At 50.7% G+C, this 16,578-nt stretch overlaps 1 protein-coding gene across 3 annotated transcripts in view; it reads right to left on the bottom strand.

Annotated features, from left to right (window-relative positions):
• The window catches only part of ASAP2 (ArfGAP with SH3 domain, ankyrin repeat and PH domain 2), a 162,115-nt gene that overhangs the window by 113,449 nt on the left and 32,088 nt on the right, over window positions 1–16,578 (bottom strand). For all 3 annotated transcript variants that reach the window (XM_086325531.1, XM_086325535.1, XM_086325532.1), the window contains exon 2: window positions 1,291–1,363. In XM_086325531.1, the coding sequence (XP_086181657.1) occupies window positions 1,291–1,363 (73 nt within the window). The remainder of the gene's footprint in view (window positions 1–1,290; window positions 1,364–16,578) is intronic.

The raw sequence follows: 16,578 nt of genomic DNA, 5'->3' as shown, positions 1-16,578 counted from the left end.
TCACATGACAGGGGACTCTTTTTTAATGTCTTTATGGCAGTGTGTACACGTCCATCCCGAACTCCCTGCCTCTTTCCCCCATCTGCCCTCTCTGGTTTGTTCTCTGAGTCTGTTTTACAGGTGACTCTTGAATAAGGCGGGGATTAATCAGGGTATAATTTATAGCCAGCCCTCTATACCTGTGGTTCCTTCATATCCTCAAATTCAACCAACCATGGACCTTATTCGAATCTGCTACTGAAAAATATCGCCGTGTAGGTGGACCTGCGCAGCTCAAACCAGCATCGTGCAAGGGTCACCTGCATTTGGGCTCGGGGATGGGGCTGTTATGTGGAACCTGTGAGGGTCACCTGCATTTGAACTGGGGGATGGGGCTGTTACATGGGACCTGCGTGGGTCACCTGCATTTGAGCTGGGGGGGCGGGGATGTCACGTGGGACCTGCACTTCCAGAAGGTCTCACAGCCCTCCTCCTGACGCCACACCACCAGCAGCACTCCCTGCCCTCTGCTCCAGTCACTGTCCTCCCTGAAGAAGGGGCCACGGCGGTGAAGGGCACAACGTGGTGCTCCCGGGGGCGCAGCCCGGGCCCCTCCCCTCCTAGGCACCGCCCATAGGCACCCGGGGCACCTGCCTCCCTCAGCAGCGGTGTGTGTCTTCTACCAGCCAGCACTTCTCTCCGCCCGCCATCATTCCTGCTCCAACCTCCTCAGGATTCCTCACAACTGCTGGTCCCCCGAGGCTGCCATCTTCTTTCTGAGTCAAACTTCACAGTCACTTAAAGACTTAAAAAACATTTTCTATCACTTGTAAGGTCCTGTCCAGGGAGCAGACCCACCACATACGTGCAGCCCATCATTTTTAGGTCAAAAGTTCCATGTTTGTTTTTAACATATAATAAAGCCTAGATCAAATATTACTACAATCAAATTAGTTGATTATGCTTTTTTATTTTCTTTCCAGATAAGACAGGTAAGAGAGAAAATGGAAAGGGTATCTGGCATAATTAACAAGCAGCACAAACCAAACAACAGAGGCAGAAGTGAGTCCACCCGCCAACCAGTCTGACAAAGCTGTTCACACAGGGTGATCACAGCAAACTCAACTGCACTTCAGAAGACAAGAAACACACGCGCGCCTAAGAATGACACATCCCAACTCACCTCTCTAATTTGCACACCCAGAAAAAGAAGTCTGGTTGATTATTCACTCACGGTAATTAACATTATGATATGAGGACTGCGAATACAAAATTGTCCACAAAGAAAACTAGAAAAGAATGCATACTCACCCAGCCCAGAGATATTTATTGCTTTCACGGATTTCTTCATTTTGTAGAGAACCATCCGGTCCACGTCCAAGGCCTAAAATACAGAGAATGTACTCATTAACACACGCTTGAGCTTAGATCACAGCTACAGAGAACAGCCATACGAGAGCCACGAGGAGGCCGGTCTGGGGCCACCTCCCTGGGACCAGGGCTCAGTGCGGTGGGGAGGCAGGTGGTCCCTAAAAGCCACCGCCTTGCCACACCCGAGTTGTCTCTGATCGCTGTGCCCGCTAGAAACTGGCCTCCCACGGTGTAGCAAGTCAACCTGGACCAACTCTGCTTCCACCAACCCTCAGTTTATCCCTATGAACCAGCCAGGCCCAGGGACGTGCCAGCCTGCCAGGGCCTGGACCAACCACCACACCATAGGTGTATACAGCTCTTACGATGCCTAGCACACGGTAAGGGCTCAAATAATATTTGTTCAATGACTAATCATACCTGGAGTTTTAATCACAAAAGACACAGGGGTAAAATGTCCTTTTATCCCAACAAAACTCTACAGAAGAGCAAGGGGTGTCACTTTTTGTTGTGATGGGAGAGAAAAAGCATTTGTACACTGGGACAGGGACACCAAACACAGGACTTTCGTGAAGACTCAAGGCACACCTGCAGGGAAGTAGCCAGCTAATATCTGGTGTACAACAGATAATCAATAACAGTACTTGTTACTCATTTTGAGTTTGATCCAAAAAGTACAATGACAGATCATCTTACACAGAGCACACCTCTGCCCAGAGAGACAGATTCTGGACATCCAGCCTTCCTGAATCTCCTCTTGAATCCATTTTCAACGTGAGCTCAGTTGCTCAGTCGTGTCCGACTATTGAGACCCCATGAACTGTAGCCCACCAGGCTCCTCTGTCCATAGGATTCTTCAGGCATGAATACTGGAGTGGGTAGCCATTCCCTTTCTCCAGGGGATCTTCCTGATCCAGGGACGGAGAATCCACATCTCCTGCTTGGCAGGTGGATTCTTTACCACTGAGCCACCGGGGAAGCCCTTTTCAATACCTGCTTCTTAAGTCCTAGTTCTAACGCAGCAATGACTATTTTTTGCTGGATGCTAAAAACAGATGTGACTGCTGCTGACAATTTTAAACAGAAAAATGATCCCAAGGCATCAGATATTTGACAGAGTGGTTAAATACAAAGAAAGAATGCAATAAAAAAGCATTGTTTTCCAATATTTTGTAGGAAAGAGTAGGTAGGGACAGTAAACATAATTATAGAGAATTAGCTTTTATTTTCCTAGGAGGTCATCTCTAATCCATTCCTGACTTTCCCTTGAGATATAAAAAGAGATTTGGAAACAGCAAATAAAAATGAACATCACTACTGAACTATCTTTCTCACAAAATCTCATCAATTTTTACTGCCCACACATGCACCGACTCCCAGGGTTCCCAGGGCCAGCAAGAAGACAGGGTCTGCTTAGGGCTGTGTCAGAAACCCTACTTCCTGAAGCTTGGACAATGATGTGTCAGAGAACACGGCTCTCACATACAAAGACAAGTTCAATACAGGCATCAAAAGCTCCGGAAGGGCCCAATCCCCACATAAGGGGCCACATCTGATCTGTTCTACTCAACATCTCACCTAGAGTATTGAGGCAATTTGGTCCTGCCCAGACTTTGGAATCACTAGAAAAGAATCTATTGTGCCTGCATGCTTAGTCGCGTCCAGCTCTTTGCAACCCCAGGGACTGTAGCCTGCCAGGCTCCTCTGTCCACAGGATTCTCCAAGTAAGAATACTGGAGTGGGTTGCCATGCCCTCCTCCAGGGCATCTTCCCCACTCAGGGAGGGAACTCGTGTCTCCTGCCTTGGCAGGTGGATTCTTTACCACTGCGCTATGTAGAAAAGTGTGTAGAAAAGAGTCTGACTTGCCTTCAAATAATAAAACCTGCTCCTCTTTCTAAAGCTCCCCTCAGACAGCAGAAGACATCAACAGCAGCCTGGTCAGACTATATGGAAACACTGTAAGTCAGCCAGTATTCATATTAAGCCCCTCCTGTGTGGTAGGAGGTGTGAAGGTTGAAAACATTCTGCACAGAAGAGAGAAACTCACAAGAGTCGGAGGGACCGCTCCCTGCCCAGAAGGTCCTAGGACAACCTCTCAGCTCTTCGGCAAAGCTTGATGAACCTGCACCCTGAACTTCGGTTACAATGAATTAATGAGGCTCCCATCAACCTGCTACCTTCTCTTGGCTTCCAAATACTGTACACCTCCTCCCCCCACCACCCAGAACACTCTCCCTTCCTCCTCATGACCCTCAGCTTCCATGCTGAATCTGATTTGATTGGTTTAGAGGTACCTCTTCCTCCTCAAAGTCTTCTTGGATGGGTCATCTGGGTGCTCCTCACAGCTTCTCGTACCGAGGAGTTTTTTGCTTAAGAACTGACTCATTGGAAAAGACCCTGATGCTGGGAAAGATTGAAGGTGGGAGGAGAAGGGGACGACAGAGGATGAGATGTTGGATGGAATCACCAACTCAATGAACATGAGTTTGAGCAAGGTCCAGGAGTTGGTGATGGACAGGGAGGCCTGGCATGCTGCAGTCCATGGGGTCGCAAAGAGTCGGACGTGACTGAGCGACTGAATTGAAGATTTACTGAGTACCTACCAGGAGCTGAATATGAGCTACATTATACAGATACGATGGTGCGCAAAACAGGACCTGCCCCTGCCTTCATGGAGTTTATAATCTAGCAACTCAATGCCTGAAATAAACACAAATTAACTGTGACCACAGCCGGGGTCCAGGACTGAGCTTGACCTGCTTTTCTACTTGACCAGCTCTGCCTCGATATGGATGCTGTCTCGTAGGGTACCTACCAGGCCCCAGTGTCTGCTAAGTATGGAAATGTGGCTCAGGCACACCTTAAACTGATGCTGTTTTGGACATACTAGGTTAAGTAAAATATAAATAAAACTAATCTTACTGTTCTTTAATGTTCTCTTCTAAGGACAGACAAGGAGCAGCCACTGAAGTCTTCTTGGCAGAGGGCAGAGGGGAGGAGAAGGTCATGCGGACCCAGTGAGAACATGGATCTGGGCAGGCAGGGGAGTGGATTCAGGGAAAGCCCAACCAAAGGTGGTGGACTGGCCGGGCCCCACAGTGGGAAGGTCGAGGCAGGGCAGCAGACACGCTGGAAAGGTCTGCAAGTGGCCACCGAGATCTTCTCTCAACCAGGCTTCAACTCTCCAGCTGCTGGTCCTCCAAGAGAGTAATCTGTCCACGAAGGCTTTGGCTCGATCACACTGAGAAAAACGGGAACTTCAGTGTGGAAGGCTGACAGCAGGGGAAACAGGCTTTATCACAAGGTTAAACTCTGACATTCTCCTCCCAGGTTATACTGTGGGACACACCCTCTCTGATCAAAGTCTTGTAAAAATATGCCGCCCCATGGAATTCTCGCCTTGTCATTAAAGGGCCATGCTGTTTCCTGAACTCAGAAAAGAGCAGATAAGCAGTAACAGCTGCTTTTCCAGTCTGTTAGGAAGAGCCTGGAAGTAAAGGTGAGGTGGGCGGTAGAGGTAATTTTTAATTAAAATTACAAGAGGGAAATGCAATTACCGCCCCACTCAAAAACACACCCCTCATTATAGTGCATATTTACAGATAATTAAGGTTGAACTTAGAAGTTCAAGTGATAAAGACTTGAGTGCTGCAAAAAGCCTCTGTCATTTATATATAAAAACAGCACAGGAATCTTAGAACAAAAATAATAAAAATTTGAGAGTTTCAAGGAACCAAAAGCTTGTACCAACTGGGCTGAGATTTCTAACCAGATCACACCCTCACCCACACCCTGCCCTCTCTAAAATCTACACGAGCTCAGGAAAAGAGAAAAAAAAAAGCTGTAATTACAACCAGAATTTGCATGTAAAAACTATAAACAAGCAAAAATCTAATAGACAATTGAGCCCTAAGCAGGCACCCTGCAACAGCCTACGTCTGGCCAAAGCTCATTAATTCTGAGGAGCCCGACCACAGCTGACCTTTAGTTTATAAAGCAAATTTCACAGAGTAAATTTATCACATAAACAAGGCTGTGGGGATGTGTCTCAGATATTTCAGAGGAAAATAAACAACTGTCTACAACCACTTTTAAGGCCTCTCTTTTGATCCCCTAAACTGTTGTATTAATAGCCACAGTTCTTATTTATTCACGGAAGCAGCTCTCCTCTGAGTCCATGGCTGGTCCAGGGCTGTGCGTGGGAAAGGACATCTTCCCGGGAGGACGCACACGCTTCTCCTTTTCAGACCCGTGCTGTCCAGGATGGCAGCCACTAGCCACAGACGAATATTTAGGGTAAACTTACAGAGTCAATTCCTCAGCCTCGCTCCCTTTTCTCTGGAGCTCCCTCCGGTAATGGACCAGAGACCATTTCCAAGCAGGTTGCCCTCGATGCTTCTTCTCTTCTCTGCGGGTCCCTCTGTGTGCCACCCTCCAGGGCTGCCCCATAAAACACTGGGAGCACTTAGGGGCCCACGCCCTCTTCCCTCGGTGAGCTTGGCACCAACATCACCATGTGACACGCCCGTCTCCCCTGCTCCAAGGGCCGTACGGGGACCTCCATTCTGGCACAAAGGCACCCTGGTCCTGATGCTGGACTGCGGGACCACACCTCGAGGCTGTCTGAGGCGAGCCTCGGGCATCCGGGGTCGACAGGAATGTCCGCCCCTCAGTCTGTTTACAGGCGGCCATGAGCCAAAGATCTGTCCAATACATGATGATGGGGTGATGCGGGATGCCAACTTTGAACCCCCGTTAAAAGAAAGGTTCATACATACATATATAAATGAATAAGAAAAAAAAAAAGAAAGTGAGAGAAAGAAAAGTCATCCCTCCCAGAAGGAATTCCACTCTTCTCATTAGTAGACCTGCATTACCAAAAAACCATAAAGAAGGCTGAGCACTGAAGAACTGATGCTTTTGAACTGCGGTGCTGAAGAAGACCCTTAAGCACCCCTTCGACAGCAAGGAGATCAAACCAGTCAATCCTAAAGGAAATCAACCCTGAATATTCAAGGGAAGGGCTGATGTTGAAGCTGAAGCTCCAATACCTTGGCTACCTGATGCGAAAAACTGATTCGTTGGAAAAAGACTCTGATGCTGGGAAAGACCGAAGGCAAAAAGAGAAGAGGATGGCAGAGATTGAGATGATTAGATAGCATGACGGACTCAATGGACATGAATCTGAGTAAACTCCAGGAGATAGTGAAGGACAAGGGAGTCTAGCATGCTGCAGTTCACAGAGTCACAAAGAGTCGGACACAACTTAGAGACTGAACAGCAACAACAAAACCAAAAGAACTACACTTCATCATCATCATTATTATATTTTGATTTTTATTAATAAAACATTTTTGTGGAAATTTATTTTATCTCTTATTATCTAAGCATGTACACAGTTTCCTCAATTTTGCCTCTGGGGCTGAAAAGGCTGAAATATTTACCATCTGGCCCTTTGCAGATAAACTCTGCTGACCCCTGACCTGTGGATCCACAGAAACGTTTCTCCAGCACCGTCAGGCGCCCTGCTGCTCCTGCCCTGACCTGGAGGCCCAGCTTCGTCCCCAGCTCCCTAAGGCCACAACTGGAGCCAGCAGGGGTGGCAATGGCCTGGCCTACCGTTGGAAACCAGAGATGCTGCCCCGGAGGACAGCGGACCACAGGCCTCCCCATTCAGGCCACGATCCAAGCCTGACCCATCTCCTGTCCCCTCAGTCCTTTCAAGAAGGACCAACTGGAGAGAAAACGACAGATTTGAAGGACAGAAGACCAAATAGCAAAACAAAACAATGCGCAGACCTGTGCCCTAAGGACAGCTTTGCCAAGAAAGGGTTGTACAGACATCGAGATGGCGGCTTTGCCTCATCGCACGTTTGACCTGCCTTCTGAAGTCACGGAGAACATTAATGACAGTGTCAAATATTTCCAGAAGCCTTTTGGGAAGCACAGAAATGCACTGTGGCCTGCAGGCTCGGTTTAAAGCAAGAGCAATAATGGATTGCCCTCCTCCTGGGAATAAAGCAGAGGCCAGGAGAATAGCAGGTGTCATGAAGAATAAAGATCAAATAAATAGCCAAGCTGGATCACAGCTGTGTGCAACGTGTGCGTGAGGACAAACCAGAAGGTCGAACTTTGGTGTTGCCTAACACAATCAAAGTTACTCATAGTATGTGAATATCTGCATTGGAAGATACATACAAAGATGTTCGTGGCACACTTACATGGAGCTGAAGACTTGGCAAAACCAAATGCCTATCAATGGGAAAATGGATGAACTGTCGTATATACATATATCAGAATGCTACACAGTGATGGAAACGAGCAAACTTTGCCCACACAGAACACAAATGAAAATTCACAGAAATATTAAAGAAGCAATTTGCAAAAGTAAATGCACAATACCATAAAAAATTTTTAGATAGACAAAATTAGACTGTGTTCAGGGATTTAGATTATATTTAAGGGTGTAGATGTTACTGAGAAAAAATGGGAAAGAGCCACAAATGCCCAACTAGGGGGGTAACCTCACACACGATAGTGCCCTCCTAGGATCCAAGTCTAGACTTGTTAGGATGACTGATGCCAACTGGGTCACATAGCTGAAGCTGTGAAGTGGAAAAGAACACAGACCATGTATAAAGACCTGGGATAACAAAGGAGAGCCCTGAGGGATGTGGGCTCAATAAGGCCCATGTAAGGCTGAAGGACCGAGTATCCACAGGCTCCCCATGGACCCTTCTCCTTGGAAAGTCAGCCCCCAACACAGGCCTTATCAGAATCACTAATGCAGAGAAACGGAAACAGATGATGTGAACCCAGCTTTATAAAAGTGCTCTCCATCCTGATTTTACTGGGGGGTGAGTTCTGGGAAATCTGAGGAGCTAAAAAGCAAAGGCGAATTTCGGAAAGAGAGCTACAATCCACCAAAAGCAAAGAAAGGCACCTGGCCCTGGTGCCCTGTTCCCGGACAGATGAAGGGTGGGGGGAGGGCCTGGCCCGGTCCCCCAACACCTCCCACAGTGCTCTGCTCACAAACAGAAGGGACCTTATCCCAGAAGGTGCCAGCACACCCCTGCAGGAAGCGGGGTGGGGAACAGGCGTGGACCCAGCACCGCAGGCCTGGCCATGCAGAAAAAGCAGCATGGGAGGCTGGGAGTGAGGTCAGCCTGGGGGCACAGGAGCAAGCCACACGAACGCCATGCTGTCAGCACAAACGGGGCAGGGGGGACTGGAGATGTCGTTTTGTTTTCGGGCCCCGTGTGCAGACAAGGAGCACAAAGTAAGACTTTGTTCTGCAAGCTAAGGAGCAAGCTTCCAGAACTGCACCCCCAACCCCGTGTGCTGACAGCTGGGCGTCCAGAGTTCCAGAGTGGCCAGGGGAGCTTAGCAAGCTTCTACACGCACCTTTCCTAATGTTGGGAAATCATCGCTCTTGCACCCTACTCCCTGGGCTTCGTTTTAAGCCCCTTCCTCTAAGCTCATCCAGGTGCAGGGGCACACCTGCCCAGACCACGGGTGTAACCAGTCTGGGGTTCCAGAATCTTCCAAGAGCCGAGGAGGGGTAGGCAGGGCCTAGTTCCACCATCGACTCCGGGCTTTTCCAGGGGAAGCTCAGAGAGAGGACCGCTATCTGGCCGTGTCTTGATCCTCCACTTCTCGGTTCCTGTTTCCCATCCCAAAGGCCTGGCACCCTGCCCTGTGATGAGGCAGGAAGGAGGGAGAAGGGAAACCCAGAAGGAGGAAGGAAGGAACCAGCCAGCTTGTTGAGGCCCCAGAGACACCTGCCACATACAGAGCCACCCTCGCAGCAGCACGGCAGCGGGAGTTTTCCAGGGGGGAAAAGGAGGTGAAAATGCAAATCAGTACACATGCTCGCTGGACTCCTGTTGCACAGCCCAGCCCCATGGGCGGATCACATGGCTGGTCACTGCTGGGACAGACCCAGGGCAGCACAGGGCCTGGTGGCTGCTTCGGGAGACCCGGCCCTGGTCCACTTAGGGTGAGAACAACAGGGGCCAAGGGGGCCAACTACTGGGAGTCCATGCCCCCCCCCACCCCGCAGATGGCATGGAGGATACCTAGACCCCAGGACCCTGCACTCACAGCTGGGGTCTGGATGGGCTTGTTCCCCAGGGTGCTCCACCCCAGAACCTAAGGGTGGTCATCTGTAAGGAGTGATAGAGCTTGTACGAACACTGGGCAGACACTTGTGTAAGGGGTGAAGCTGAGGTGCCCAGGGCATGAGGGCATCAAGCCTGCCCGAAGCCCTGGCGCTCCAAATGGGACTCCTGGCGCCAGGAAGCCTACAGGTGGGTAGACACCAGGGGCCCCCTGCTCCCTGCTCCGTTTAATCTCAGGAGCGTGCAGAACCCTTCAGGGGTGTGAGAGCTGAAAAGAGGGTGTGGGGGGAATTTACCATCAGCAACCCCAGCCTGGAACACGGCAGGGCTGCTTTACAGAAAAGGCATCAGATGAGTTCATCCAAAGAACAGAAACCTCTGCTACACACACACACACACACACAGTGGACGATGGCTTCCACCACGACGGAAAGCAAACTGAACCCAGCTGGGACCAGAGAGGAGGACCGCAGCGGGGCAGAGGGCCTCACCCCTTCTTCTCCCTCTGAACCACTCCACCCCCAGACGGCACTCTCTCACCCAGGAAGCGGGGGGTGGGTTGGGGTGGGTAGCTGGGGAGTGGAGAGCATAGCTTGGACAAAACCGCGGGACCGGCCAGGTCAGGGCGGAGGGAAAGGTAAGGTTTCAGAGGAGCCAGCAACTCGGCAGGAAGAGGCGGCCACAGAGCCAGGCGAGCTGGTGGGGTGCGGCTGGACCTGGGGGCAGGGACGGGCAGCCAAAGGCAAGAGCAGCTCTCGGTGGACTGAGGCGGCTGCCGGGGGTCTCAGAGCCTGCTTATTTTCAACATCTGGGGATGTGAGTGTTTCTCCCCAAGGAAGGGCTTCAGACCATTCGTTTTACTTTCTTTGTTCTCTATCCAAAGAAAACTAAACCCCAGCTGACAGAGTCAGAGAGACAGAGCAGGAGACGGGTTCCCACAGCCCAGGGGAGAGGCCCCCTCCCGCCTGCAGGACCCCCGGTCAGTCCTCATTCTCCTCTCCACCCTCAACTCACCCCACCACCTGCCCCACTCAGGACACACAGCCACTGCAGCTGCCATCCCAGATGATATAAAAGTAGATATCCTACATTTCTCGGACCAGAATGCTATCTGCTTTTAAAGCTAACATGTGAAGTATTTACTATCCCTCAAAAAAGCAAAGATACAAAATGCGTATTGTTTCTCAAGAAACCTGCAGAAGCTGCAAGTGTCCATAGACGTTCTACTAGTAGAAGCTGAGCAGCCCCATCTACATTTATTACAGGGATAGGAATGATGGATTGTGCAAAACCAAGGGTGGGCGCAATGGCCGGGAAAAGGCATGGGCAGGCTCTGTCACCTACTCATATCATGGCCTGAGACAAGTCACTTCTCCTCTGAGGTCCCAGACAAGAGAGTCAACGAAACTACTGTCTTTAAGGCAGTTTGCATTTCACCTATCCATCTTTCCAAGGAGAGACTGTAAGTGCATTCAAATGCACCCGAAGTGAAGTGAAGTCACTCAGTCATGTCCGAGTCTTTGCGACCCTGTGGACTGTAGCCTACCAGACTCCTCTGTCCATGGGATTCTCCAGGCAAGAATACTGGAGTGGGTTGCCATTTCCTTCTCCAGGGCATCTTCCTGACCCAGGGATCGAACCCGGGTTTCCTGCACTGTAGGCAGACACTTTACCCTCTGAGCCACCAGGGAAGCCAAACACACCTGACACAATGGATTAATTTTCCAGGGTGACTGAGAATCCTGCCCAAGGATCTCAACAGAATAGAGCGATCATTAATGCTGTGAATAATCAATCCTAATCCAAACGTACAAACAAATCCTTGGTAAGAGCAAAACTTAATTTTTAACTAAAAAATGTCGTATTTCCCTGGCTTGGACTTCTCAAAAGAGGAAGAAATGTCAAGTGTGTGTCAGTACAACTCATCAGAAGGTCAAGCTACCAACATGGAGATGTCGGCCAGCAGTCACCTTAGGGGTGGAGGTATTAATAAATCTCACACCTGCATGAGCTCTCAGTTCTTCAAGTACCTTCCAAAGGCCTTTAAGATCAACTCCTAGGGTCACCGGTTCCTCAATTACCTGAACTCCAATGCAGTTCCAACACTATGGCCTCAGGCATCCGTCTGCCCCCCTGCCCACAGGCAACAGCACCTCCGGTCAGCATCTGAGCAGGGAGTGTCACCGGCTGTCTGACACTGGGGACAGCTCTCCTTCCAGCCCTTCCCTGAGGGCCATGTTCTACAGGCCACATGCAAACGTCTCCCTGTCGGTGCATGCCAAGCATACAGTCTGGCTCATTACAAAACACTGATGAGAGAAACTTGGTGAACTAGACAAGTTAATTAATGGAGAAAAAAAAGAAAATTAAGGAAAGGAGAAAATGAGAGACGCTGGCTTGCACTTCCTGTTCTTCAAGTCCCTCAGTTCAGCCCAGGCCCATCCGTGGTCCTGTCAGGTCACCCTTCCTTCCTGCCGGTTCCCTCGCTGGACCGGCCACGGTTAATCTCTCAGCTACAGCTTACTGCTTTCCAACCGTGTCTGGTAGCTATTTATGGACTCGGTTTAGACAAAAACACACCATGCTGTATTTCTCCTCGGGGAACCAGGCCATGTCCCCACATCCTTTCAGACCAGCTGTGGGATGGGGTAACACTTCATACATTCTAAAGCGTGTTAAATGATTAAGACTGAGACCATGACCGCTGCCCAGGGCCCCGGGCCTGACATCCCCAGAGTCGTGCGTGGCACTGGGAGTTGCCAGGACTCCAGGGTTCTAGAAATGAGGATGCAATGAGACTGCCTGGCATTTCCTGCCCCTTCCCCTGACCAACCATAGAGTCTGTGGTCAAACACTAACGGCTGAATTATGAGGAACAATCACCATGTGTGCAGCATACCCTGCAGATTACAGAATGCTAGTCAACAAACCTTAAATGCCCACTTGTGTCCGGCAGCAAGCTAAATGCTAGAAGTGATGAGGATGGATGGAGGTTCAGCCCCAAGGAGAGAGACAACGTGTACTATTTCAGCTTCATAACAATCCCAGAGGTAGTTAATGTAGGTGTTACTTCCCTCATTTTATAGATAGTGAAAGTCTGAAGGCAGGAGGAGAAGGGGACAAAAGAGGATGAGATAGTTGGATGGCATCACCGACTCAATGGACATGAGTTTGAGCAAACTCTGGAAGATGGTGAAGGACAAGGAAGCCTGCCGTGCTGCAGTCCATGGGGTCACAAAGAGCTGGACACGCTGAGCGAATGACCAACAACAGACAGTGAAACTGAGGCTCAGGAGATGAAGTACATTTCCTCCGTAAGGAAACAGCACAGACGGGAGGAGCTGTAATTGGGGTGTGACCCCCAGCTTCTGCCTTCCCTCTCCCACGGCACCCAGCCTGACGGGCCCACACTCCCTTCACAGACCCCACGTAGAACCAGCCCAAACAAGAAACCAGAGGTTGGCAGAGGGCTTCCAGGGCGCGTCCTCTGTGACCAGGGCCCCCGGGGAGGTCCTGGCCTCCTCTGAAGGAGCAGGGCGGCCAACTCCACTCGGCCCTCGGAGGCAGGCCGCCGGCGGGACTCAGCACACCCGCGGTGTCCACTCTCTGGGCCTCATGGCACCACTGGTGCTGCCCCACCCCGCAAAGGCCCAGTGGGCAGGCACGTGACACCTGTGATTTCCTCCCAGGGGTTCTCCCCATGACCTCAGCAAGGCGCTTCTAGGGCACACTGCCGGCAGGCCCCCAGGGAGCGTGCGTGGCAGACACAGCCGACGACATCCCTGCAAACCCCTCCCCATCTGAGCACAAGGCAAGCCTGAGTGTGTGGTTCAAGTGTATAACTACGTAACCCTATAGATGCCACAACCATCACAGACATGAAAATTGCTACGTGCGGAAAGCTCTGCCGCCCACTTTGGAGACCCAGGGGCAGATGGAGTAGACAGAGAGAGCGTTAAAGGGCAGGGTGAAGCCACAGACCTGCTGTGCAGGCCAAGTTCATGCCAGGTTCATGCCACATTTAAAGTGCTCTCAGAGCAGGATGTTGAGCCCGAAACCTCAAGCAGAAGAACAAGGCATTAGGCCCCCATCGGCCGTAAAGAGGGAAGAAACCTGGGTCACACAGGACACCCCGGGGCCAACCTGGCTCCACCACTAACTGTCTGTGTGGCCTTGGCCAACGGTCAGCTTCTCAGCCCTGGCCTGGGCTGGCTCATCGGAAAACTCGCCACTGTCCACAGGAATGCTAGCGTGGAGTTTTTTCTAGACTTAAATTCCAGGAGTCTATGCCTCTATGCACATGGGAGTGGATAGATCACAAAGAACGGCATTATTTAACACAAACTTCATCCCTGGATTCAGGGTCCCTGACCATAAGGGACTTCCAATCTAACTGAAATACACAACCTACACATTAAATGGTCCAGGAAAATTCACCAGGTAACTGACTAGCAAACATCGGGGGGTGTTACGGCTAGAATCAGTGAATGCCAGGGAAACAGAGCAAATTCCCATACCTACCAATCACCCGCAACTGATGCCTTCTGCTCAGCGTGCTATGAATTCTCCTGGGAACCCTCTGAGCTGGGGGCATTACCCTTGTTTCAGAGAAGAAGAAACTGAGGCTCAAACAATTAGCTCTCACTGGGTCACCTAGCAAGTAGGTGGCAGAAGTCACCAAGAGTCACACCCTCGACTGTGACTCCACAGCCCACGGTCTAACATTTCCTCATATTTGAAAACTAAGAGTTCTACATAAATTGATTATCTGGGGGGAAAAAATAACATGGAAAAAACCAAAAGTTTTTTTTTTTTTTTTTTAACTAAAAAAAAAAGTTTTAGCTTTAAAACTTCAAAAAATAAACTTATAAAACTTAAAAAACAAAAACAAAAACAAAAAAAACTTATCTTGGTTGGAAATCCCAGAGAAACAAATTTTCTATTGTCCTGTTTTCTTAAATAGAGAATGGAGCACAATTCTGCTTAATGCTCAGGCTCGCTGGGAGCACCAAGACCACCTGGCCTGTAACACCTGGACGGTCCATGTGGGAAGTAGGGCCACTGGGCACCACGCCACAGCCCCGCCCGCGCGCCGCGTCCTCTCTGCCCTCGGCCACCATCCTCCCACTCTGGGCCAGCCTAGACTCCAGGGCGGCTGAGCTGAGGCCTCTTCTGTTGACTTCCAGTTCCTGGACCTGTTTCAGGCAGCCGGGGCTGCTAAGTGTCTGACCCCTAGATATGTGGGGCAAGACTGAGCCTAAGAGCTGGGGGACATGTCACAGAAAGGTAATCACAGACAGAGAGAGCGAGAATGTGTGTGTGTGTGAGAGAGAGTGTGTGTGTGAGAGTTTGTGTGTGTGTGAGAGAGTGTGTGCGTGTGTGAGTCTATGTGTGTGTGTCAGTGTGTGTATGAGAAACTGTGCATATGTGTGTGTGAAAGAGTGTGTGTGAGAGTGTGTAAAAGAGTGTGTGTATGTGTGTGTGAGAGTGAATGTGTGTGTGACAAAGTGTGTGTGTAAGAGTGTGTGTGTGTGAGTGAATGTGTGTGTGAGTATGTGAGTGTGAGTGTGTGAGATATAGTGTGTAAGAGAGTGTGTATGTGTGAATGTGTGAGTATGCGAGTGTGTGTGTGAGAGAGTGTGTGTGTGAGTGTGAGAGTGTGTGTGAGAGTGAGTGTGAGAGTGTGTGAGTGTGAGTGAGTGTGTGTCCATGTGTCTGTGTGGAGTGGAGGGGGGACCATTTCCGATCAGCCCAGCGGAGCGCCAGGTTTTAACCTGAGGACACCTGCCGCGTGCAGTGAGGAGGAGAGAGACCAGGCGAGGACGGGCACTGCTGGCACGTGCAGCAGTAACAGGAACGGCGCCCACGCCCCGAGCACCTGCTCTGTGCCTGCTGCTGGCCCTTGTGCTCTCGGACACCATTTCATTTAACGACTGACTTAGCACCATTCCCAAACTGTAGAATGAGGACACTGAGGGCCAGACTGAGCTTTTAAGACGGACGACACACAAGACAGCGAGCAGTGGGGGTGAGCTCTGAACCCGGGAACACAAATGCCAGTGCTCCCCCTCCCAGGTTCCTTCCGCCTCTCACGCTCCCTTAAAGACCCTTCTCACAGAAAGTGAAAGTGAAGTCACTCAGTCGTGTCTGACTCCGAAACCCTGTGGACTGTAGCCCACCAGGCTCCTCCATCCATGGGATTCTCCAGGCCAGAACACTGGAGTGGGTTGCCATTTCCTTCTCCAGGGGATCGTCCCAAGCCAGGGACCGAACCTGGGTCTCCCGCATTGCAGGCAAACGCTTTTAAAGTCTGAGCCACCAGGGAAGCAGCCAGCAAACCCACAGAAGCACACGAATCAAAAAGCGACAGGAGCACCTGAGGAATAAGGTCCCTGAGGCTGATGTTCTATCAGGGAGGCAAACGGCTAAACCATCAATCACCTGGAGCACAGGAGGACAGGGGACCATCTGAGACTCCCCACCTGAGGCACCTGGTGATGTGGAACTGTGCGGAGATGGTGCCTCTCCCCCAAAGCATAAGGTGGTGGCAAAAGGTACTCGGTCCTATCCAACTCTTTGCAACCACTTGAACTGTAGCCTGCCAGGCTCCTCTGTCCACGAATTCTCCAGGCCAGAATACTGGACTGGGTAGCCATTCCCTTCTCCTTGGGATCTTCCCAACCCAGGGTTTGAACCCAGGTCTCTTGCATGGTAGGCAGATTCTTTACCATCTGAGCCACCAGGGAAGCTCAAAGCACAAGGAGGTCTCCCCCAGCTGACAGCAGAGACTTCAGCCTCATCAAGGCTCCCAGCGGCTGCCTCCTCAACACCCGGCCCCTGCAGCCTGTGGCATCAAAACTCGAGAACAGATGAACTGCTGCCAGGCAAAGAGCTGTCTCCTCAATGAAACCCCCACTGGCTGACGGTTCTGCACACGCCACTTGCACACCAGGCCTTCCCGGGGACAAGTGTTTCCCACACAGGGGTGCCACGGTGGCTGAATGACTGGGATGCAGAGGAAGGATCAAGAACACGGGGGACGGAGGAGCGAGGAAGGCAGGCTGTACTGAAGATTACTGAATTGCAGGCATATTCGCTTAAAAGAAT

The sequence above is a fragment of the Bos grunniens genome, chromosome 11 (assembly GCF_055505025.1).
Source record: "Bos grunniens cultivar Pamir isolate PY7600 chromosome 11, Bosgru_T2T1.0, whole genome shotgun sequence".
Classification (NCBI taxonomy): Eukaryota; Metazoa; Chordata; class Mammalia; order Artiodactyla; family Bovidae; genus Bos; species Bos grunniens.
The sequence above is the reverse complement of the archived record's forward strand: the minus strand, read 5'-3'. Positions and strand labels throughout refer to the sequence as shown.